The sequence below is a fragment of the Athene cunicularia genome (assembly GCF_003259725.1).
Source record: "Athene cunicularia isolate RWA chromosome 1 unlocalized genomic scaffold, athCun1 chr1_part2, whole genome shotgun sequence".
Taxonomy (NCBI): domain Eukaryota; kingdom Metazoa; phylum Chordata; class Aves; order Strigiformes; family Strigidae; genus Athene; species Athene cunicularia.
This window is the reverse complement of record NW_020799092.1, coordinates 1,493,640-1,515,228: the sequence shown is the minus strand read 5'-3', so window position 1 is coordinate 1,515,228 and position 21,589 is coordinate 1,493,640. Positions and strand designations below refer to the sequence as shown.

Below are 21,589 nucleotides of genomic sequence, written 5' to 3'. Positions count from 1 at the left end.
GGTGAACGGGCCGGGCCCGGCGCCTGTGGCGCCGGAGTCTTCTAAACCTGCGTCTTCCCCCCTGGGTTTTGGCTGTGAGGGGGAATCGTACCGGGGCGGGTTCCCCAGCCTGTCCCTGCTACCGGAGGCGGGGCGTGGAGCCCCCTCGGGCTGCCGTCTTCACCCATACGGCATATTTTTCAGCGATGATGGAGGAGTCGAAGCTGACGCATTTCCAGAGGAGATACCTGATGGACTGCGTGAAACGTGAGTGACAGCCCTCTTGCTCTCTCGCCCGCTGCTGTGCTGAAGCGCTTTTGTGGCTCACCCCGAGATGGGAGCATTCGCCCACAGCCTGTTTGGATGGGCAAGTGCTTTAAGGCAGCAGCATGGCCACTGCTGACACACGGGGACGTACAGGGAGAGGTGTCCCCAAGGGTCACCCAGGGAATGATGCAGTGGTATGACTTGAACCACAGTCTGCCTCATATCAGCGTGTACCGACAACCAGGCTGAAATATCTGTAGCACCCGGAGTCTTCACTCATGGTGCTACAGTGGATCAACAGGCAGATCTTCTGCTGGCAGTATCCAGGCTCCTCTGTGTCTGACTTACTGTTATTTTTGGTTTGTTCTCCAGGAGGAGATGCCCTGCCCCTCCAGTGCCACCCCACATCCAGCAAAGAGCCAGTGCCTGCAGCACCTGCTTTCTCCCCACCAGTTTGTCAGCTGAGCAGGCTTTCAGCTAAACCGCATCTCCGGCCTGCCAGGGTCTGCCAGGCAGGAGATGCTTACACCCGAGAGAAATTCAAGCCACAGGCAAGGCGTAAGTTGGCAAACCGCTAATAAATAAGTGATGCTGGCTGGTCCCTCTTCTGCCCTTACATCTGTCCCCTGCCTGCAATCTCAGTAGTGGCAGGGTGTGTCTTAATTGCACTTCACCGTCACGCTTTCTGTCTTCAAAGCTGCTTTAAAAAGGGATCTCTGAAGGAACATCTGTTTTAAGTGCTTGCTGACTTCTGCCTGCTGGCACAGGGGGTGATAGGGACTTGCATAGTCCTTGCACAAGAAGGGAGCACGATGTAATTTTCTAGCTTATAAACGTGAATCAAAACTCTGATGTCAGTTTGGTTAGCTCTACACCTGTGCACTGCTTTTGCAGTTCAGTTTGGGGATGGGCTCTCCTTAACGCTTCCTCTGGCATCATTGTCAGGGAAGCAGCGTGGCCAGGTTCCTCCCTGAGGAGACAGGCTGATAGTAAGTTTTTTCCCCTTGGCATTCACAGGAGATTTGGAAAAGGAGAAGCAAAGGCTCCAAAATATCTTAGCGACAGGGAAGGATGTTGTGGAGCACAAGGTGAAGCAGATGCTGGTTCAGACAAAGGAAGAGGAAATACCTCAGCTTGACCGGTTTGAAGAATGTACGTCTTTAGGTACCCAGGTGGGAAGTCAGCTACCTCTGAAGGCTGGGGTGGCAGGCTGTGTTGCTGGTAACCTGAAGCCTGTTGCAGAAAGAGGCACAAAGTCCAGTTTCCAAGAGAAAGAAAGGACTTGCTGCTGTGATGCTGTGATCCAGCCATCCTCGCAGAGCTTATACTGCAGAGGTTTCTGGCAGCTTCAAGGTCCCTGGACTGCTCACACAAAATGAACTCTGCTGGCAGGGGAGTCCATTAGGGACGCGTGAGGTGATCTGGGCAGGAAACCCAGGTTCTGCAGGTCCTTTTTACAGCTAGCATAATTCAACATAGAGTAGAATACTTGCCAGCCTGACCATGGTTTGGGCTGTTTTATTTCACTCCCAGATCAGAGCAGTTACACTAGCAGTTTCAATATTGAGCAGAATTTTAAGCAGTGAGGGACTCTGGCCTGCAGAGTATTCTGGTATGGCAAGACCCCACCTAATACCTCTCTATGCTTGAATATTCAATGTGTGTGTACACACCAGCCAGCCCTTCACGAGCCAGGGCTGCACAAAGATGGACAACACTAGAATAATGTGTACAGAAAGAGGTGCTTTGGTTCCTGCTGTAGGGAAGCCAGTGCAGCTGGCTGGCTTCACACGTTTTGTATCCTCTAAAACTTGTCACAAGCTGAGTGTTGTCCTTGACACATCTGAAATACCCACGTACTTTGTACTGTGGCAAGATTTGGACCAGCTGGCTGCAGGTCTGTGCTGCAAAGCAGCAGCTAATGCTCTGTGCCAGTGCTGCCCCTGGGAGCAGAGATGGTTGTGGTCACTGGATGATTTGAGTCAACTAGTGAACCTCAACAGCTTAGGCAGGTTCTGTCTCTATCCACAGACTGGATAAATTGCCCACAAGCAACAGAATTGTCTACAAAGAAAACTAGAAAGTTACTATTCCTGCAAACTGGGGAGTGGTAAGAAGATGGGCAGGGGGAACGTTTCCCGTTGCATGAGGGACTACTGAGGTATTTTGATGACATGTGCAAGATGAGTGTTACAGCAGACATCATCCTTCCCCTGGCGGGACTGCTGTTCAAGCAGACCTAGGAAAAGTGGGGTTTCAGATCTAGAAAAAACATGGTTTTTTTTTCTTGCCTTTTGGCTGCATGTTGTTTCCATAGTATTTTCTCTTACCTGTCAGTGATGAATGAAGTTCAGGAGAGGAGGGAATTCCTGGCAGAGATGGAAGCTCTAGGACAGGGCAAGAAATATCGAAGGATTGTCCTCACTGAAATCTCACAGGTATGCAAGGGCCCTGGTGACACTGACCATACAGTGCTTGGAAGGAATCCCTGGTGTCAGAAACCTTAATGCACAGTCTCCTCTGATACCCAAGCAGGGAAGGGGACAGAGAAGTGAGTGTTTCCCTTCATAGCACAGGAAAGGCGTGAATTTGGGGAATGGAGGATAGAGGTTTTCAGCCTTTCTTTCCTTCTCTGCATGTAACTTAATCAGGGAAATAGAACTTTTGCTCGTGGGATTGGCAAAAGAATTAAAAAAAGCAGCTGGCTTTCTCCCCTGCTCAGACCTTCCCCTTTGTACTTTGCAGAAAATGCGTGAGATGGAGATCACTGACAAGAAGAGAAGTGAGGAAATGAGAGAGATCATGACAAAAGATTTCCCTGGTGGGAACAAATCCGATCCCCACGACTAGGCCAAGGGAAAAACACAAGTGCAATTTGTTCCCACCTCTTTTTCGTGGACTCTTGGCATCGAGTTTCAAGGACTGGTCTGTGCCTGTGCTGGAAGAGGGGGCAGCACCACCTGTTGCCTAAAGCCAGAAGGCGGAACAAGTTGAATGTAACTCATAACAGAAGAAAGTGGTTGTAAAATCCTACCTGTGCAATGGGTCCCTTAAAGAGATGAACACAGCAGTGGCTACCACAACAGGACAAAGTAGAGCCTCTTTTTGCCTATGCAGTATCTCAGAGGACAGCAATCCACCAATAAAACTGGCACTCGTCCCATCCACCCAGAGCTGGAGGTTTCTTGTGACAGCATGATGCGGATGTGTGTGCCACCCACATCCACAATGCACTGCTGTCCCCACCACTCGGGAACGGCTGTGCTGGCAGATGGCAGTGAGGAAGATACTGCTGTGCACCCTCGTGCAAACACAAGCCTCCGACATTGCTGCAGGCCCACATGATTGTGTGCATCGGCAAACTTCTTGGTGGCAGCTGAACTGGGCAGGTGCTCAGGAGCACAGCTGCACTGAGGAGGGAGAGGGGATTTCAGCCCAGCACATGCTGCTCCATGCTGCAGGCTTCCTGTGTTTTTTTGGTTCCTGAAAGCATGGTATGCAGAATAGCCATCTGTCTCACACAGAGCCTGGGAATGGCTGTTTGCTCACCTCATACATACTGCTACCTGTCCTCCAGCAGGCTGAAGCATGATGCCCCACTATTCCTGCATAAATCCCAGCATAAAGTTGGCTTCCTGATTTCCTTAAATTCCATCATCTGCTTCTTAGCAATACTCGTCAGCCACTCCCCAAAAGCAGGCAGCATGCCCTGTCTCCAGGACAGCATGAGTGCACAAAGGAATCAGAAACCTAAGCCACAGTTGGTTTTGAAATCCAATGTTTCTTTTATTTCTGTTCAAGTGAATGGAAGTCATGGAGTTAGTACAGTGTAATTTACAAATCAGAGTTCTGACCAGGCGCAGGGCCAAGGGGTGTCAGGCTGCAGCAATCTCAATGTCCTTTGGCAACAGTGACGTGACAGCAAGCTCTAAAGCAAATTTGTTTCTCCTTGGAGAGAAGATGTACGTTGGGATCTCCCCTACCACTCCTCCTCATCAGCCTGCTGGGGTACAGCAAGAGTGGGATGGCATCACCAGCGTGGTGCTGAGGTCCCTCAGGTTTTGGGAAAGGAGGATCCCTTTCCAGAATGCTACGCCGCCACCTTGCAAGGCACTGCTCTGGGAGCATTTTGGCTAAATCCTGTTGGGTTTTTAGAAAGGGCTGCAGCAGATTGCTTCAGGCTGGTTATATTTAGTTGGCTAATGAAAAGTCATGACAAACAGCTGATCAACCAAACACCCATGAACTCTAATTCAGACTGATCCAACAACTCAATAAATAGCTCCTCGCCTTGGAGGAGAAGGCAGGAAACAAAATGGAAGGAAGGGACAGGTGGAAGAACACTGCCCCACCATTCCGTCCTCCAATGTACACACACGACAAATAAAATAAGGGGTTTAAAAAGTTTTAGGGTCGGTTTGAATTCATCTAGTACAGATGTAAAAAATAACCAGCCAACTCCTGCACACTTTTAAAGTCTACACAGATAAAGCTGGGTAAAGGTCAGTTGTGAGTGCACCCCTTTTCCCAGCTGCTCAAGGGTGGCGCTGGTGAGCAGGGGCACAAGCTCAGTGCCCCTTGCTGGCACTGAGCCTTGAGCTTTTCTGCCCTTGCCTGGAAAAGTAATGTTCCTCCTCCCCTCGAAGGCAGCAGAGCCAGTGGTGGTTAGCAGCAGTGGGGGGGCAAGATGTCCTGAGTACGGCCCGTGAGCTATGTCCTAGCAGCTGTACACCATCCCCTTGGGTCCTCTCAGCCCACTAACTGAGCCCACCCAGCCCTGGTGCTCGAGGAAGGGGACAGTTCAAAATAACAGGGCACTGGTTATGTTTTTGGCTATGGCTCCAGAGCCTTGTGATGGGAGTGTTTTCTTAATATTTTAGTTCAGGCCCGTAAAACCCAAAGAATTCTGGTTCTAATGCCAGATTTTCTCTTGAAGTTAAAAATGGGACAGGAAGGGGCAAGAGCAGGCAGGCAGGGAGGGACAGGCAGGCCCAGTCCCCTCCTGGCAGAGGTTGGAGGCACGTGGAACTGTCACAGTTAGAGCAGGAGAAGGGATGGGGGGCACTTAGTGCAAGTTTTTCCACAAACACCACACTCCTTGGCTTGCTTCTCAGTTAATAACAAGAATACGCAACAGGGTAACACATCCGAAAAGCCAATCCATCTTCTCCCTGCCTTGTTAGCGAGGCTTCACAGAGGGGACGGTCATGCTCCTCCACAGCTTTAGGAAGGGGAGCGCTTTGGTCAGACTCCCCCACTATGGGCAGAGGGCTGGCATCTCCCCAGGGCAGCAGCTCTGGTGCCTGGGGAGGGAGCTGGGGGAGAGGCAAGGGGAGCAGAGGGAGACAAGACCCCGCTTCCTGGCAGGCATCCTGGCCAGCTGCAGAAAGGCCCAGGCAGTCAGGCAGCACATCCCTCCCACTGGTGTTCCCTGCTCTAGCTTTTCTCCTTGGGTGACTTGCTCTTGGAGTCATGCTTGTTGCCCAGCAGCTTAAGCACCTTCATGGGCTTGAATTTGCCTTTCTTCTTGCTTTCAGTCTCCATCTCCTTGTGAAATTCTGCAGTTGCAAAGGGAGGTTGTTACCGAGGAATGCTGATGGTTGTACACACATGTGCATATCAACAAGAGCAAGGGTGAGAGCCATGAATCCAATCACTCCACTGTATGCACACCTCTTCCTGTGATAACAGGCATGTGCAGCACAACTGTGACCCAAACTTTAACACCCTACAGGAAAGGCTGCAGAATCTACACAGAATAGATTCAATCTCTCCTGCTGCATGCAACTTCATGAATGGCTTACGCTGCCCCTCACTGGGGTTGGCAGTGAAGCCATCACTCCAAAAATCTTCCTGACTGTTTCTTACCTTTCCTTTTAATCATGGCTTCCAACATTTTATCCTCCTCCTCTTCCCTGAAAGAAAGGGTGGGAAATAGGTCAGAATTCAGCCCTGAAAACAGCTGATGTATTGTTTAAGGCTAGAGAACCTCCTACTTATAAGCCACAGAGGGGCTGATCCATCACTCTCTTGTGAGCATTTGCTACCAGCAGGATAAATCCCACATGCTGAAAGTACTGCCCTGTCTTTCCCACACAAGGCATTCAAATAGATAAGAATTGGTAAGCCTGTGAGAGAAGTCAGCAACAGGGACGTCTTGGGACACACCCATGAGCCATTCAGGTGGCCACACTTTTCCCCTCTCCCCCAGCCTGCCCCATTCCTCACTCACCTCTGCCGGTCCTCATCCAGGCAGTTCACAATGGCGTTCCTCTGCTCAATGATGGTCACCAGCTCCTGCATCAGCACCTTCTCCCTCCCTCGGTCCTCATTGGTCCAGTCCTTCTCTACCCAACCAAAGTGCAAGGAAGGACAGACAATTAAATGGCTTGAAGGAGCTCACACTCAGAACTTCTGGGGCAGAGATCCTATAGCATGATCCCATGCTACCATGCCATGCTGCAGGGCCAGCTGGGCTAGTGATGCTGTGGAGGGAGAGCCGTGTAGGTGGCGTCCCATGGGGACAAAAGGAGCACGTCCCTGCACAAGTCTGGGGCATGCAGTGAGATGGGGCAACAGTACTAAAGTCAGCTGATTGTGCTGGCATCCCTACAGATCTAAGACCCAACAAATGGACCAGGGATGAAGCCCAGGGGGAAAACGGAGGTAACTGCACCCAGAGCGATGCTTTACCTGGCTTGTTGAGGAGGCAACGCAGTTCATACTCCACATCTGACTGCCGCTGCTCCAGGTTCTGCTGCTTGAAGCTGCAAGGGAAGGGGGCACATCCAGGAACTGTTGCAAGGCTCCAAAGAAGCAGAACATCATCCCAAGGTACGGAGCGAGCTTGGAAAGGACCATCAAGATGTTGATCTCATCCTATGCAGGCAACTGGCAGCAGGGACCAGCCCTGGCTGCTTAAGGCCTTCCTGAAGGAGATGCTGCAGGGGCTCTGGTGACTTTAAGTCGGTCAGTTCTGAGTGTGTTTGGATACATCTGTCTGCTTGCTCTCTTTCCCTCCCTTCTCCAGCAAGGAGGCTGTGTCAGGCTCTCCCCTGGAAGCACAGCTTCAGGAGGACTGAGACACGGTCCCCTGCAAGAGCATCAGTGCCTCCCCACACACTAACACACACTTACATGTAGATGAGCTCGGATTCATGGCGCACCAGCATGTGCTTCTCATGGATGAGTTTGAACCAGTCCACCAGCAGGCTGTCCTCAGGGCTCTCTGCCAAGCAAAAGGACAATTCAAAGCCACCCCCAGCTCTGCAGGATCCCATCACCGTGCAGCAGTCTGGGCTCAGCCAAGCCAGGAGAGTGGCCAGATCCAACCTGAACTCAGCCTGTTCCTGGGCCCCAGAGGGACCTTATCTCTTCTCCCACCTGTTTCCACTCTGTTCAGGGTACAGCTGTGACCATTCTTGAAGCCCAGCCCAGCCCCTTGTGCTCTTCCAATCCCAGCATCAGCAGGGAGGAAGTCACTGCTGCTATCCATGGCTGAACACAAGGCAGCCCTTGGGTCCATCCTGCCCCACACCCACAGACAGCCCACTCTACATACCATTCTCAGTGCTGCGAAGTTTTTCCTCCAAAGCCACCCCACGGTGCTCCAGCTGGTCCAGCTGGTGCTCGATGGCATCCATCTCCCCATAGATGTCTTCCTCAGGGATATACTGATCTGTCTGCACCTGCCAAACCACAAGGCAGAGAATTCCATCACCATCAGCCTCCAGTTTCCACAGATAACCCTAAGGCTGGTCAACACTAACGGGGGCAGGGGGACAACAGAACACTGCACCTAAGCATGGATCTGAAACCCCACCCCACTCTGGAGCAAAGAGAAAACATGGTGCGGGGTCTAGCCTAGACACCATCTGCCACACCCACCTGTGCAATCCCTACCCACACATGCATCAGCAGGGTGCATGTACACAGCTAGGGCCCTGGGGCCATACTACAGAGCTGGCTTCCTGCCCCCACCTCGCCCCCACTCTCAAGGGCCCCTTTACCTTGCGTTTGATCAGTGGGAAGCCATGACCTGGTGCAGGAGGACGCACCGGCTTGGAGCCCTTGGGAGGTTTCTTTGCGGAGGGGGAGGCAGCAGGCGATGGCTTCCGGTTGAAAGGATTCTCTTTGCAGGAAGACTGGAGAAGTGGGACAAAAGGAAATATGTGAGGGTCGAGGAAAGGGAAAAGATATAACATCCCAACAGCTGGAACTCAGCAGACAGGGCAGCCCTAGGGTTTGTCCTGCTCCACAGCCTCCTGTGTGAGGAACACAGCACTGATCTCCACCAGCAGCATAGCCATGGAGCAAAAAACAGCTGTGCTCCTATTTGGCATCAGTTCCCCAGCTTCTAACAAGCATGCTGAACTATCTTCCTTCACAGTTCCCTTCCTATTTGCTCTGACCATACAACATCCTGCCTCTTCTCTAGCACAAGGGGCAGGCAGAGTATGAGCAGAGCCATCATTTAACAAGCACAGGCCTGAGGCCTACTTTCAGGGGGTCACACACCAAACCTACCTAAGGCGCAAGCCTGGACTCATGATGCCCATTGTGACCGAATATGGACAGGGAAGAAATGCCCCCTGATCTGTATGGGAGGAAGGTTACCATCTCACCTTCAGCTGTGGCTTGGGCGAGGAGGCCATCTTAGGGCTCCGAGCACCCTCACTGGAAGCCAAGAGGATGGGTGTAGGGCTAGCCCCAGCAGGAGGCTTGGGGGGCAGCTGACTGGGGCTGGTCTTTAAGCTGCCAGTGGAGACGCTTCTGCTGGTGTGTGGGGTGCTGGGCTGCGTCTCTCCGCTGAAGCTGGCCAGCTCGCTGGAGGAGGAAAAGGAGGAGTGGATGGAGAGGCTGGCTGGAGCAGCTGGGCTTTCGCTGGAGGAGACACTGGCCAGCGGCATGTCAATGCTAGAGGTCTTGGTGGCTGTCGGCATGTGGACAGTGGGCTCTGAGGAGCTTTTGGGCACTGATGCCTCATCAGGGTCACCTAGCACCTTGGCTGAACTCTCAGAGTTGATGCTCTCGAGGCTGAGGGCTGGCGATGGGGTGGAGGATGATGGCTCCGAGTGCGACAGCCTGGAGTTGGGGTGGTGGGCTGCAAAGCAAAGGGAGAGCTCAGGGAGGAACAGGGGCACAGCCAGAAGAGGAGAGTGGTATATACTTGAGGCAGGGACGAATGCAAAGGGAAGCAGCACCTGTCTGTCTTCAGAGAAGACAGAAGGGACCCTCCAAATGTCTGAAAATGCTGTGCTCCAGTGAGCAGAGAAGACATGGCTAGCACAAGTCACAGCACAACCATCACTGTATAAAGGCTTGGTCTGCCAGGGTGATGCAGGGGTGCCTGGGAAGGGGAAGCCTCTGAGAGGCCAGATAGGGCTTGCGGAGGGATAAGGGAGTAGGGGGAAGCTCACCTAGCAGGGAAGCACTGGGGGCTCGTGGAGCTGGCCGCTTCTTCACCTTCGGGCTGCTGGTGGGAGTGATTCCATACCAGGGGTGGAGAGGCCTGGCAACAGTCTCACTCTGCTCCTGCTCAGGTGTGCTCTTTTGGCCAGCAGCACTCTCCTCTTCCTCCTCCTCCTCCTCAAAGGGGTTGTATGGTTTCAGATCTGTGGCATCAGACCTGCTCTCCTCACTTCCAGCCTTCCCCACCTCATCCCCATCCTCCTCCTCTGAAGTCCTGCTCAGAGTCTCCTGGTTGCTGCCTGGGGGGGGAGGGGGAGCTGGCTTCTTCTTGCACTCTGCTTGCACTAAGGCCATCCATGGTGGGTCCTTGGCTCTCACAGCAGCTCCAGCACTGGGAAAGGAGAAAGAGAGATTGAGGTGACAAGGAACAGATACAAGCTGGGACGGCGAGGCACTGGGAGAGGGACTTGGCCCTCAGGGGAAAGGACAGACAGAGGGGGATGTCTCCTGTGCAGAACCAGCTTTCTCATACAAGGGCGGCCCTAGTCTTCCCCAGACACAAAGTGTCTTGTTCTCTGCGGGCAAACCTATGGGCCTGAGGAAAGCACAGCCTGACTTGCCCGCTGGACCCAGCATTTTGGTTTCTGAATTATAGCCTCCATCTGCTAAGCAGTGGTAAAGGCTGAGTTTTATGGGCACAGCTGTTCTTCCCTCCCTGACAATGTTCTTACACCCAGCTTTGCTCCCCAGGCTGTGGATGGAGGGAGAGTCAAGATCAGATACCTGCTCTCTGTGGTCACAATCCCTTTCTACAATTCAGAGGGCTATTCACCACCTTATCATCTAAGTGTCCCAGGGATGTACTCCTCTTTGCTAACTTCTGTGGCTGGAACCAGTTCTGCTCTTCTGGGAGCACAGCCCATGGCAAACCTGCACCAGGGCTCAGCGAATCAGGAAAGTGATTGCTGCTTGCCACAGGTGCCCACTCCTTGGCCACTGCCAATGCACGGTGCTTGTGCAACCTCTGTCCCAAGAGCAGGCAAGGATGAACTGACACCAGAGGGCTCCTGGGTGGGAGCCCAGGAGGTTTAAAGATTGCAGCCAGGCACCCACAACATCCCTGCACCAGCTCTTTCCTGGGACAAACCCTCCACAAGGCAGACAAGTGTCCCCTTCTCAGCACTGACAAGCAGGGCCATTTCAGAAGGTACCTGGTAGTCTGCACGTGCCATAGAAACACCTTTCTGAAGCTCCCAAACTCTTTAAAAACCCCAAGAGCCAAAGATCCTGTGAAGTACAAACACTGTCAGCCTGACTGTACCGGGCTGGCACCCATTAGGGTTATGGAAGAGACCTGATCACAGCCTACATCCTCCTAAGAGCCTGGAGATGGGAGAGGAGACCACATCTGAGCCATCCCCACAGCCTCACCTCACTATGGGGTTTGCAGGTGATCTGTGAACAGAAGAACCTACCGATCAGAGGAGCAGGGTCTCCCTCGGGGTTTTGGGACAGGGGGGATGGGTTCAGGTACCCTACCTAGAAAGACACAGGGTCAGACTGTCACAACACCAAAAGGACATGAAGAAAGAGGTTAAATCAACAAGAGGAACCTCTTGCACATCTCCCTGCAGGAGACTGGCTAGTCTCACCATCTGAAGGCCTCGCTGTTTCTCCCATAGTTGGTGCAGTCAGTCAATCCCAAACATCCCCTTTGCCTTTTTTTCCCCACCCCACCCTAGGAGCTGCACCTAGAGAACCCACGTGCCCCTCTGTCCCCATACCTGCAAACTGCTCGAGCACTGCCACCTTCCCTCCACACTGGCAGCACCCCCTGGAGAAATATAAGGGAGCAGGCAGGCATGAAACCTAGTGCTGCTCTCCCTGCTATGGGGATGGCTGGCAATCGAAGGCTCGGTGTCTGAGCCTGAGACTTATTCAGAGGCAGAAGGCTATCAGGCTGCAGAGAAGGAACGAAACTCATCCAACCTGCAGCCAACCACCTCGGCTGCTGGGGAGGTGGAGGGTAACCCCTGCCACCACTGGGCTCTCTTACCGTTCACCATGCCAGGCCCACACTCGCTGCCCTCGCCCTGGAGAGTGGACCTGGGCCGAGGGATGGGATGAGAGGCTGGAGGGGAGAGGGCTGACGCATCGGTGGCTCTCCTTGGGGCAGGGGTGGGCCGTGTGTCTCTGAGCCGTCCATCCAGTGAGCTGGCTTTGTCCTGGGTGAGTGCTGTGGGCTTGCTGGGAAGGGGAGGTCTGGGGGGAGTCTGCGAGACAGGCACCCCACTGTCTGCATGAGTAGGGGGCATCGCTGTCTCTGCTTTGCTGGGTGTGCTGTTCTCCACTGGGCCAGCCAGCCCCTCTGCAGGCATCTGGGTCTCTGCCATGCTCTCCAGGGAGTCACTGTCATCCTTCCCCACCTCTGCTCCTGTAGGGAGGGCATCCTCACCCACGCTTCCAGCCCCAGTTTCAGTTCTTAGGTCTGGAGACTGTTGGTTGGGACTGGGCCTCCTCTCTACCTTCCCACTCATGGCCAGTTTACCACGATGTTGCATGCAGACAAAAGTCCCTGCCTCTGACCCAGGCTTGTATGACCCCGGGAGCAGTGTGCTGGAGCACTCCTTACACCTGCCAATGAGAAGAGAGAGCCCAGTGAGATGGGGAACACCATCTTGCCCCTCAGGTCAAGAAGGGAAGGCAATGCACCTAGGAGATTCTTGCAGGGCCATGGAGTTAGTTTCCAACTCTGCTACTAAATCCTGGCACGGTCTTGGGGAAGTCATTTGGGAAAGGAGATGAACAGAGAGAAACATCAACATGCCACTGCATTAACCCATGATGAGTTCACAATGCAAATACTGAGTGCATTTGTGCTCCTCCTTCAACTCAGAAAGGACTTAATAGATGTGGAAAGGCAATAGTTGGTATTGGGATACGGCATAGTTTCCAGACCTGGAAAAGCAGAAACCCCCAGTTTTCCTGGAAAAGATGCAGCTGATGGGGACAGGAGAGAGTGCTACAAGATCTCAAGCGGCCCTCAGAGGAGAATCAACCATTCACAGATGTGAAACAGGGAGTAACAATGGGAATTATGGAGCAGCTGGTTCAGAACTGGCACAGGCAGGCTATGGGCTGCCTTGAGGGGGTCAAGGGTCCAGACTGGTTAAAGAACCATCAGACACATCTGTGAGGGTAAAAAAAAAAAACCCAAAAAACAAAACCCCCCAAACTCTGAGTATTAAATAAAATTATGCCACTTCCAACCCAGGAAATTCCTACACTGGAGGCTTGAAGAGTAGTCAGGAGAAGCAGCACACAAGCCTAGCTGGTCTCACGCTCACCCTCGCTGGTGCTGACAATAGTCCCCACCAGGGTCATGACATTTGGCTGGAAAGGTGAAGTAATGATGCAGTAGGGCCATTCTTACACTCTATCTTGCTTGTTGAAACTGGGCTAGTAGCTTCCCCATCCTTCACTGTCTGCCACATCGCCTTGGATCAACCACTCTGTCTCCCCACTGAGCCTTTGAATCCTCCTAATGAAGCCCTCCAGGTGCAAGGGTAATACACAGCTCTGGCAACCAAGTCAGCCCTTTTCTACCTGGGAAGGGAGGTGGATAGCTCACATGAAAGAGCCAATGGCAAGGGGCTGATCAAGCACTCCCATTAAAACCAAGCCTATTCCTTCTTGTCTGAATACCTGGTGCTCACAGCAGCTGGCTGCCCTACACTGCAAGCAGAAAATTTTGGTGAAGAATTCTGCTCTGGGTGTCCAGTTGACTGGAGCTTCCTTTGAAATGTAGAGAAGTGTGAGGACAAAAGGGGCTCTAGAGAGAAGGTTTATGATGAAATGAAGAGGTGGCAAGTTTGGACAAGGGGATGAAGAGGTCTGTTTGTCCGTCAACCCACGGAAAATGCTGCCACAGGACATTCCCGACCAAAGAGGATCAAACCCCAAAACTCCTGGTTTTGACCCAGCTGCAGATAGGAACCTTGATGGGCCCCAGGTCAGCTCCCTTCCTGCTGTTTCTATGACACAATCCCAGCTGACTTAGGCAGGAACTGTTTATACAAGTGAATGACACCTCCTGTAGCTTCCCAGTGGCTCAACATTTCTGTCCTCAGATGCCAGCTGCTCACTTGCCAGCTCTTGTCCTGTGGTCCACAGAAAAGATCTCATACCTTAATTATCAGAGCAGGGAAAGCAAAGTGAAACGACTTCACAGGTGGTGCAGGTAAGGACCTGCACACAGGGAGTAACCGCAGACCTGCTGACGTCTAATCCCTCATTCCTCAGTTTGGTAATTGCAGCTATCCACATGCTCCCCTGAGAGCTCAGCACCACCCCAGCAGTGTAGGAGCCTGTATATCCAGTTGAGGAAGTGGAATGTAGGTGGAAGGAGGTCTGTAGGATGACATCTTGGCTTAGACCTCATTGGAAGGTGGTGGCAGGCAGTCTGGGTAGACAGGTGGCAAAGAGGCAGAGCATCCTGGTTTATGGAGGTGGGAGAAGCACAAAGGGGCTGAGATCCCAAGTCAGTGAACTGGGAAAGCACAAGAGAGCAAGGCGACGGGGTGTAGGGGAGGCAAGCAGCACACAGCTGGACACAAGGCCAGTCAGACCTCTGGGACAGGGGGCTGGCAGGCAAATGGACCCTCTTTGGTCTGATTTTGGACACTGTCATTGATGGTCTACGCTGCCCAAGGACACGGACACACAAAGTTGGGGTGCAGCTGGCCACAGACGTGCAGTTTGCCAAGGAGAGTGGCTGCCCCACCAGGCCTGGCCACGACATACCTAAAGCACTGGCGGTGGTAGAGCTTGCCCTCAGCCAGGTAGCGCTGGACCAGATGGACGTGCTGCTGGCAGGCTGTGCAGGTACTGCTGAGCGTGGTGCGCTGGGACCGCTCCGACGGGTCTGGGGGCGTATCATCCTGAGGCACAACGCGTGTGGAGTTCAGGATGGGGGGCACAAGCTGCTCCCCAGCCCACAGCTCCTCCAGAGCAGCTGCTCCCTGTGCAAGGCCCATTGCTGAGCACTTGTGGCACAGCTCAGGGGCTGACAACACTGCCCCCAAGTCCAGGCACAGGCAGTCTGCCTCTTCCCAAATTAGAAGGTGCCACTCCAAAAGCTGCCTTGCCCCTGTCTAGGGCTGAAGGACCTTGGGAGGGACTAATCTAAACTCCAGGCAGCAGGGACCTGCAAGAGGAACCCCCTATCTTTGGAAACTGTGCCGTCCCAAACATCTGCTAAAACCTGAAATAAAGGGCCAAGAAAGTAAAAGGCATCTTTTCTGCTCTTCTAATCCCACATTCCTGCTCTTTCCTCATCTGCATGGTTATCCTCCCATAAGAGGGAGGGTGCTTGTGCCCTGGGTGGCTGAAGGAACCATCCATCACCAATCCATCCAAAAACTCTTGCCTGCCATGGACAAGTTTCAGTCCACAGACTTCTAGAGAGAAATCACCCTCAGGTGGGTCCTCCAAGAAACCAAAATCCCAAACAAACCCCCCACCCCAAAATACACAGTTAGCCCCCTGCAAAGATCAATCCCACTGTGATAGGCTCTCTTCCATCTCCTCAGCGACAGCACGGGGAGCACCACTGCCTCAGGTTGGCTTTGAATCAAGAAATAAGTTACCTGTGGTGCTGGGGAACTCTCCACCGCAGCCCCAGGCTTCTTGTGGGACAGCAGAGGAGGTGAGGAGGCAGCAGCTGGGCGCTTCATAGGCGGAGGGCCTCTGGCTGGAGGCAGAAGGCAAGAAGGATCAGGCACTGTGACTCACACCATCCATGTGGGGGAAGGGGAGGGGGGAAAAAAAGTCATCCTGCCTTGTGACATAGGACAGGACTTGCCACTCCCAATGCTTCAGTGCCTATTTTAGGTGGAAGAGACAAACACAATCTAATAATGTGTCAGTTGTGAGGCTGCCAGAGAGGCTGGCCCTGCTGTGGATCCCCTTTTGTGGCCCAGGGACACCAGCCTCTCACTGTGAGTTGATTTAGTCATCAAATGCTGCTTGGTTTCCCTGTAACCAACTCCCTAAGCAATGCTTAAAGCCCAGAGCACCCCAGGTAGCTGCTGATCTATTGTGACCCACTGGGCCCCAGGGCTTCTGTGCTGTCAGCAAGTCTGTAAAGCATCCCTTGCCCGTCAGGGCTGGCACTCACACACCAGTCCGCACCAGTTCTCAGCTGGGAGGCCAGCATCTCTGAAGAAGTATACACACGGAAGAGATTTATCTGATGCTGCAGCTAGAGAGTGGAGCAGAGGAGACCTGGAGCCCTCATCTCCACCCAGGAGGGATGCCCTGGAAGAGCTGGCTCAGAGTAGCACTTAGCTCAGGTCGCAGTTGCAAGGACAGATGAGCTGATTTGAGACACTCCACCCTGGCTCCCTTCCCTCTGTCCTCCAGTCACTTTACACACACTGATGTGATAAAAATGAGCTGCAGTAGGCAGCTTGCCTATCTAGCTTTCTCTCATTTTAGTGGGTTAAATCAGATCACAACGGGGTCTGATGAGAACCAGGGGTGGTGGCCCAACCCAAGTGGCAAGAATGCAGCGTGGAGGGAGGAGAAACAAGGAGTTCCTCTTTCACCAGCCTGAGCTGCTAAATCACTCCCCACCTCTTGTGAAACCTGGCTCTATCCTACTCCCTGTTCCAGGCCTTCCTCACCAGCACCAACAAGATCCAGGAGAGGCAGGTACTACCCACTCCTCTCCCCTTCCCCACAAACACACATGGCTCCCTATGAGGAAGCACAAGGTAATGCTTGGGTTTCCTGTCGTCAAGTGAGGGCAAACTGGAAGCCACAGGGGTGGAAGGACACTCACCTTGGCTGGGGTTATTGAAATGGTTGTAATACTGAGACACGTAAGTCATGATGCTGAGGCAGTCTGGAACTTTCATGGACACCATGTCATTGGGATCTAGCAGAGCTGGGATGCCCAGCTCCTGCTCTGCCAATTCAAAGGCCTGCAGGAACAGAGAGAGACATTAAGGAGAGAAAAAGGATACTCTCTGAAAAATAACAGAGAAATCAAATTGGAAAGACCCTGGGGAAGGTTAAGTAGTAAGTCTCTGGCTGGATGGTTGTACTCAAAGAGCTGCAGTCAATGGTTTGATGTTCAAGTGGAGAGCAGTGACGAGTGATGTTCCTCAGGGTTTAGTACTGGGACCAGGGCTGTTTAACATCTTTGCTGGTGACACAGGCAGTGGGATTGAGTGCACTCTCAGCAAGTTTGCCGATGACACCAAACTGTGTGGTGTGGTTGACATGCTGTAGGGAAGGGATGTGCCATCCAGAGAGGCCTGGACAGGTTTAAGAGGTGGGCCCATGCAATCTTCATGAAGTTCAACAAGGCCAAGTGCAAGATCCTGCATATGTGTCAGGGCAATCCCCAGTATCAATACCAGCTGGGGGATGAGTGGACTGAGAGCAGCCCTGAGAAGGACTGAGGGTATAGTGGATAAAAAACTGATTATGAGCCAGTAATGTGCACTTGCAGTCCAGAAAGCCAATGATACCCTGGGCTGCATCAAGACAAGTGTAGCCAGCAGGTTGAGGGAGGCGATTCTCCCCCTCTGCTCCACTCTCATGAGACCCCACCTGAGTACCGTGTTCAGCTCTAAGGCCCCCAGCATAGGACATGGACATGTTGGAGCCAATCCAGAGGAGGGCCACGAAGATGTTCAGAGAGCTGGAGCACCTGCCTTATGAGAACAGGCTGAGAGAGTTGGGGTTGTTCAGCCTGGAGAAGGAAAGGCTCTGGGGAGACCTTATAGCAGCTTTCCAGTACTTAAAGGGGACTACAGGAAAGATGAAGAGGGACTCTTTATCAGGGAGTGTAGTGGTAGGATGAGGGGTAATGGTTTTAAACTCAAAGAGGGTAGATTTAGATTAGCTATTATAAGGAAAGTCTTTACTGTGAGCGTTGTGAGACACTGTAACAGGTTGCCCAGAGATGCTGTGGATGGTGCCTCCCTGGAAGTGTTCAAGGCCAGGTTGGACAGGGCTTTGAGCAAACTGGTCTAGCTGGAAAGTGTCCCTGCCCAGGCCCATGACTTGAGTTCCCTTCCAACCCAAGCCATTCTATGATCTATGATCCCTGATGGACAAAGGCTCCCAGACACACCACTTGACTGGGAAGGTGGCATCAGAAACAAGGGAACAAGTTGCTGCAGCTTCCCTTTCCTTCAAGTCACTTCATCTGCCTCTGCCCCTGCAACTCCCACCCGAGGGGTATTGGCATTCAGCTACTGCACTGGGACAGGGAGGGTCTCAGTTTTCATTAGGAAAAAAAACCAAACAACCCACCAACCCAAAACCAGTGCTTTTTCAACCTGTGAAATGGGCACACCACCAGTGCAAGAGCCTAACAGAGACTTGGCTGGCACCATGAAGGGCCAAGGGCTGGCAGATACTTCCAGCAACATAGCCACACACCAGGTCTACTGAGTAGGGTCCCCAGCTACCCCAAATGCTCACCCCACAGAAACACCAACTCCACCCACTCCTTCACACTCCTGGGTGCCACCTCTTCCCCTCCCACAGTTAACATAGCCATCCCGGCTCAAGAGCCAGCAGCCTGCCATGCACAAGCCACTTCAGCACTTTTCTGTGTCTCAGCAAGCAATAATGACAAGGACATTGTGGTAAGAAGCACACAGCTCCTACAGCTGCATGCACAACTACTTGAAAAGAAGGAGCGAAAGAGGAAAATAGCTGCTTGAGAGCTTCACACTTAGCAGTGTATGTGGATTACTGACTATATGCTGGCCATCCTGCTGTTCTGCCAAGGGCAATGCACCCACATTGATCTCCAAAAGAGGGGGGATGCAAGACTACAGCAGGGACTGAAAAGAAAGTGAGTCAGGATGGGATGAGAGTGGTGTGTGGACTGAACGGTGAAATACCAGGTGCAGGGTGTGGGTAAAGATTGAAGATGCCTGGTCTCTGGGGCACAAGATGCTGTGCAGTGTGTGGGATCTAAAGAAAAGGAATGGAAAAAGATATTTACAGTAACTGGAGGTGTAAAATGCCCCCTGTGGGCACCCTGCGTTGCTCAGCCTGGCTTTAAGCTGGTTCTCTGGACTGAGCCTTGCTGAACACAAGGCTGCAAGTAGCAGGGAGCAAGGAGAGATCCCAGCTTAGGGGTCACTAATAGGAGAAGGAACCCGTTGACTGATTAGGCTGAAAGAGGCCAACTGGTCTAGGAAAGAGCATGGCCAGGACCCAAATGGAGAGTCCTAATCCTGAAAACCCAGACAACTTAGCTCAACTCATCTTGGTAAGGTGATGGCCCATGTCTCTCCACAGACTATCAGATGGAGCCTTCAGCAATTAGGTCTTTTTCTCAGCAAAGGAAACCAAGGCTATTGCTGCTCTGTCCTACCCCTAGCCTCTGGGGTTAGGCATTTCCCCATTCCCCACTGCCTGCTTTGGCTGTTGGCTCCAGCTGTCCCAAGTGGGAAAGCAACACTGCAGAACAGCCTAAGTTCAGCATGACCTTCCTCTCTGTTTATGCCTGACATAAAACTAGGTTCCTGCTTCCACTGCCCGCAAGCCTGGCACAGCTGAGGTCAAGAAGATGTTGCACCATTTTAATCTTCACCTGAGTGTTGTCTTGGCAACTACCAAGATAACTATCTTCTCTTCAGTACAGGCTGGAAGCTGATGTTTCACATTCCCTTATGTTTCCAGAGAAGCTTTTGTCTGTTACTTACAAACACAGATTTTTCTTATACCCTCACTACCACCACAAAGTCCTCCCACACTCCATGACCTCCATCCAATCATTCTCATGTCCCTTCTTCTTTCTGTGCACTGCATAATGGGGACTTACCAAGCGGTTATTCTCATAGACATCATCCTTGGAGAGAGAATCAAAGTCTCTAAAATGAGAAAACACAAAAAAGTCACATGAGGTTGTGCAAGTTTTAAGCCCTGCCGTAATCGGAGAGCACGTGGCCGTTGCCCCTCCCCCACCCGCGCCCGTCGGGCTGGAAGTTAGACACAGACCCCGGCTAAAATAACAAGAAATTTAATACAACAGAGTGATAGAACAATCTGAATAACAACAGTATCAATGGTGACAACAATAAACAACAATAACAGTGAACAAGACAAACGATATATAGAGAAATACCGCTAGCTGGTTTACGGAAAGCAAAATTCCCTCCTGTACCCACCAAGGAGCAAGGAAAAGGTTCCGCCCCTGGACCTGACGTCAGCATGGTATGAATAACCTGGCTGGAGATCCCTTCCCCCTCTCTCTCTGCTGGGGAAAACTTTACTCTGTCCTGGCTGAACCAGGACATAATCCACCCCTTTATTCTATACCATCTGTGTCATGTCCAGCTGCCATTTAGCAGTTAACAATAACAAAGTAATAATTTACACTGGCACAGCGTAATTTATGGCATGTTCTCACCCAGAATCAAGTCCCCCTGTGGTACACATCAGACCTCTCCATTGTCCTGCATCACCCACCAGGTGCACCCAGGTCCTTGGGCAAAAGCAATCCTATAGATGGGTTTGCCTTTACCTTTGCCTGGTGCAGGACTAAACCAGACCATTTTTCCCAATATATTCCTCATGCGCACCACAGGGACTTTATCCCCATCTACAGCACGTGGAGGTTTTGACTGAGCTGGGCCAGCTCAACTGGCAGATCCTCTTGTGTTGACTAGCCAGGTGGCCTTTGCTAGATGCATGTCCCAGTCTTTGAAGGTGCCACCTCCCAGTGCTTTCAATGTGGTTTTTAACAGTCCATTGTAGCGTTCAATCTTCCCAGAGGCTGGTGCGTGGTAGGGGATATGGTAGACCCACTCGATGCCATGTTCTTCTGCCCAGGCATTTATGAGGTTGTTTCGGAAGTGGGTCCTGTTGTCTGACTCAATTCTCTCTGGGGTGCCGTGTCGCCACAGGACTTGGGTCTCAAGGCCCAGGATGGTGTTCCGGGCAGTGGCGTGGGGTACTGGGTAAGTTTCCAGCCAAACAGTGGTTACTTCCACCATTGTGAGCACGTGGCGCTTCCTGTGGCGGGTCTGTGGCAGTGTGATGTAGTCGATCTGCCAGGCCTCTCCATATCTATATTTCAGCCATCGCTCTCCATTTCGCTGGGGCTTCACCGCATCAGTTGCATGATGCATGGAGGAGGCTTTTCCTTTGAACATCCACCCCAGCACCGGCAGTCGGGGTGCCAGGAGGAGCTGTGTTTCAGTGCCGACCACTTCTGAGGCAGTCCGAACTCCTATGTACGCTGCCAGTATCTCCTTCTCAGTTGGTGTGTAATTGGCTTCAGAGCCTTTGTATCCCCGGCTCCAAAAGCCTAGAGGTCGGCCTCAGGTCTCCCCAGGTGCTCTCTGCCAGAGGCTCCAGGTAGGGCCATTCTCCCCGCCTGCGCTGTAGAGCATGTTCTTAACCTCCTGCCCTTCCTGAACTGGCCCGAGGGCTACTGCTTGGGCAATCTCTCATTTAATCTGTTCAAAGGATTGTTGTTGCTCAGGGCCCCATTCAAAATCGTTCTTCTTATGGGTTACGTGGTAGAGGGGGCTCACAATCAGGCTGTAGTTTGGGATGTGCATCCTCCAGAACCCCACAGTGCCCAGGAAAGACCGAGTCTCCTTTTTAGAGGTTGGTAGGGCCATGGTTGTTATCTTGTTTATCACCTCCACTGGGATGTGGCGACACCCATCTTGCCATTTTATCTCTAGGAATTGAATTTCCCTTGCAGGCCCCTTAACTTTCTTTTGCTTAATGGCAAAGCCAGCCTTCAGGAGGATTTCAATGATTTTCTTCCCTTTCTCAAAGACTTCCTCAGCTGTGTCCCCCATACAATGATGTCATCAATATACTGCAGGTGTTCTGGAGCCCCACCTCTCTCCAGTGCAGTATGGACCCTGTCTCTTATACACAT

At 52.3% G+C, this 21,589-nt stretch overlaps 3 protein-coding genes across 3 annotated transcripts in view; 1 reads left to right on the top strand and 2 right to left on the bottom strand.

Moving 5' to 3' along the window:
* POLR2F (RNA polymerase II subunit F) overlaps positions 1-167 on the bottom strand; it is a 4,047-nt gene extending 3,880 nt beyond the window's left edge. The window contains exon 1 of the mRNA XM_026862995.1: positions 92-167. Coding sequence (XP_026718796.1) covers positions 92-167 — 76 coding nt within the window. The remainder of the gene's footprint in view (positions 1-91) is intronic.
* C1H22orf23 (chromosome 1 C22orf23 homolog) lies at positions 33-3,409 on the top strand. Its single transcript, XM_026865480.1, has 5 exons — positions 33-246; positions 619-804; positions 1,264-1,398; positions 2,584-2,684; positions 2,992-3,409. The coding sequence occupies exons 1-5, from the start codon at positions 186-188 to the stop codon at positions 3,094-3,096; spliced, it is 588 nt and encodes a 195-aa protein (XP_026721281.1). The 5' UTR covers positions 33-185; the 3' UTR covers positions 3,097-3,409.
* A 108-nt stretch (positions 3,410-3,517) lies between these two features.
* MICALL1 (MICAL like 1) lies at positions 3,518-20,815 on the bottom strand. Its single transcript, XM_026862979.1, has 16 exons — positions 20,802-20,815; positions 19,514-19,562; positions 16,502-16,643; positions 15,306-15,409; positions 14,461-14,597; positions 11,714-12,291; positions 11,133-11,196; positions 9,666-10,048; positions 8,871-9,349; positions 8,256-8,390; positions 7,808-7,934; positions 7,384-7,474; positions 6,940-7,013; positions 6,479-6,593; positions 6,115-6,161; positions 3,518-5,804 (listed from the first exon to the last, which is right to left on the bottom strand). The coding sequence occupies exons 1-16, from the start codon at positions 20,813-20,815 to the stop codon at positions 5,683-5,685; spliced, it is 2,661 nt and encodes an 886-aa protein (XP_026718780.1). The 3' UTR covers positions 3,518-5,682.
* Between the last annotated feature and the right edge of the window lie 774 nt (positions 20,816-21,589).

Coding starts and splice junctions, on each gene's coding strand:
- MICALL1 (XM_026862979.1), bottom strand. Junction 6,594..6,939: donor TTGCCTCCTCAACAAGCCAG/GTAAAGCATCGC, acceptor TTGGTTGGGTAG/AGAAGGACTGGACCAATGAG. Junction 5,805..6,114: donor AGCCATGATTAAAAGGAAAG/GTAAGAAACAGT, acceptor TTGCAACTGCAG/AATTTCACAAGGAGATGGAG.
- C1H22orf23 (XM_026865480.1), top strand. CDS start 186: ATGATGGAGGAGTCGAAGCTGACGCATTTCCAGAGGAGATACCTGATG. Junction 247..618: donor CCTGATGGACTGCGTGAAAC/GTGAGTGACAGC, acceptor TTTGTTCTCCAG/GAGGAGATGCCCTGCCCCTC. Junction 1,399..2,583: donor GCTTGACCGGTTTGAAGAAT/GTACGTCTTTAG, acceptor CTTACCTGTCAG/TGATGAATGAAGTTCAGGAG.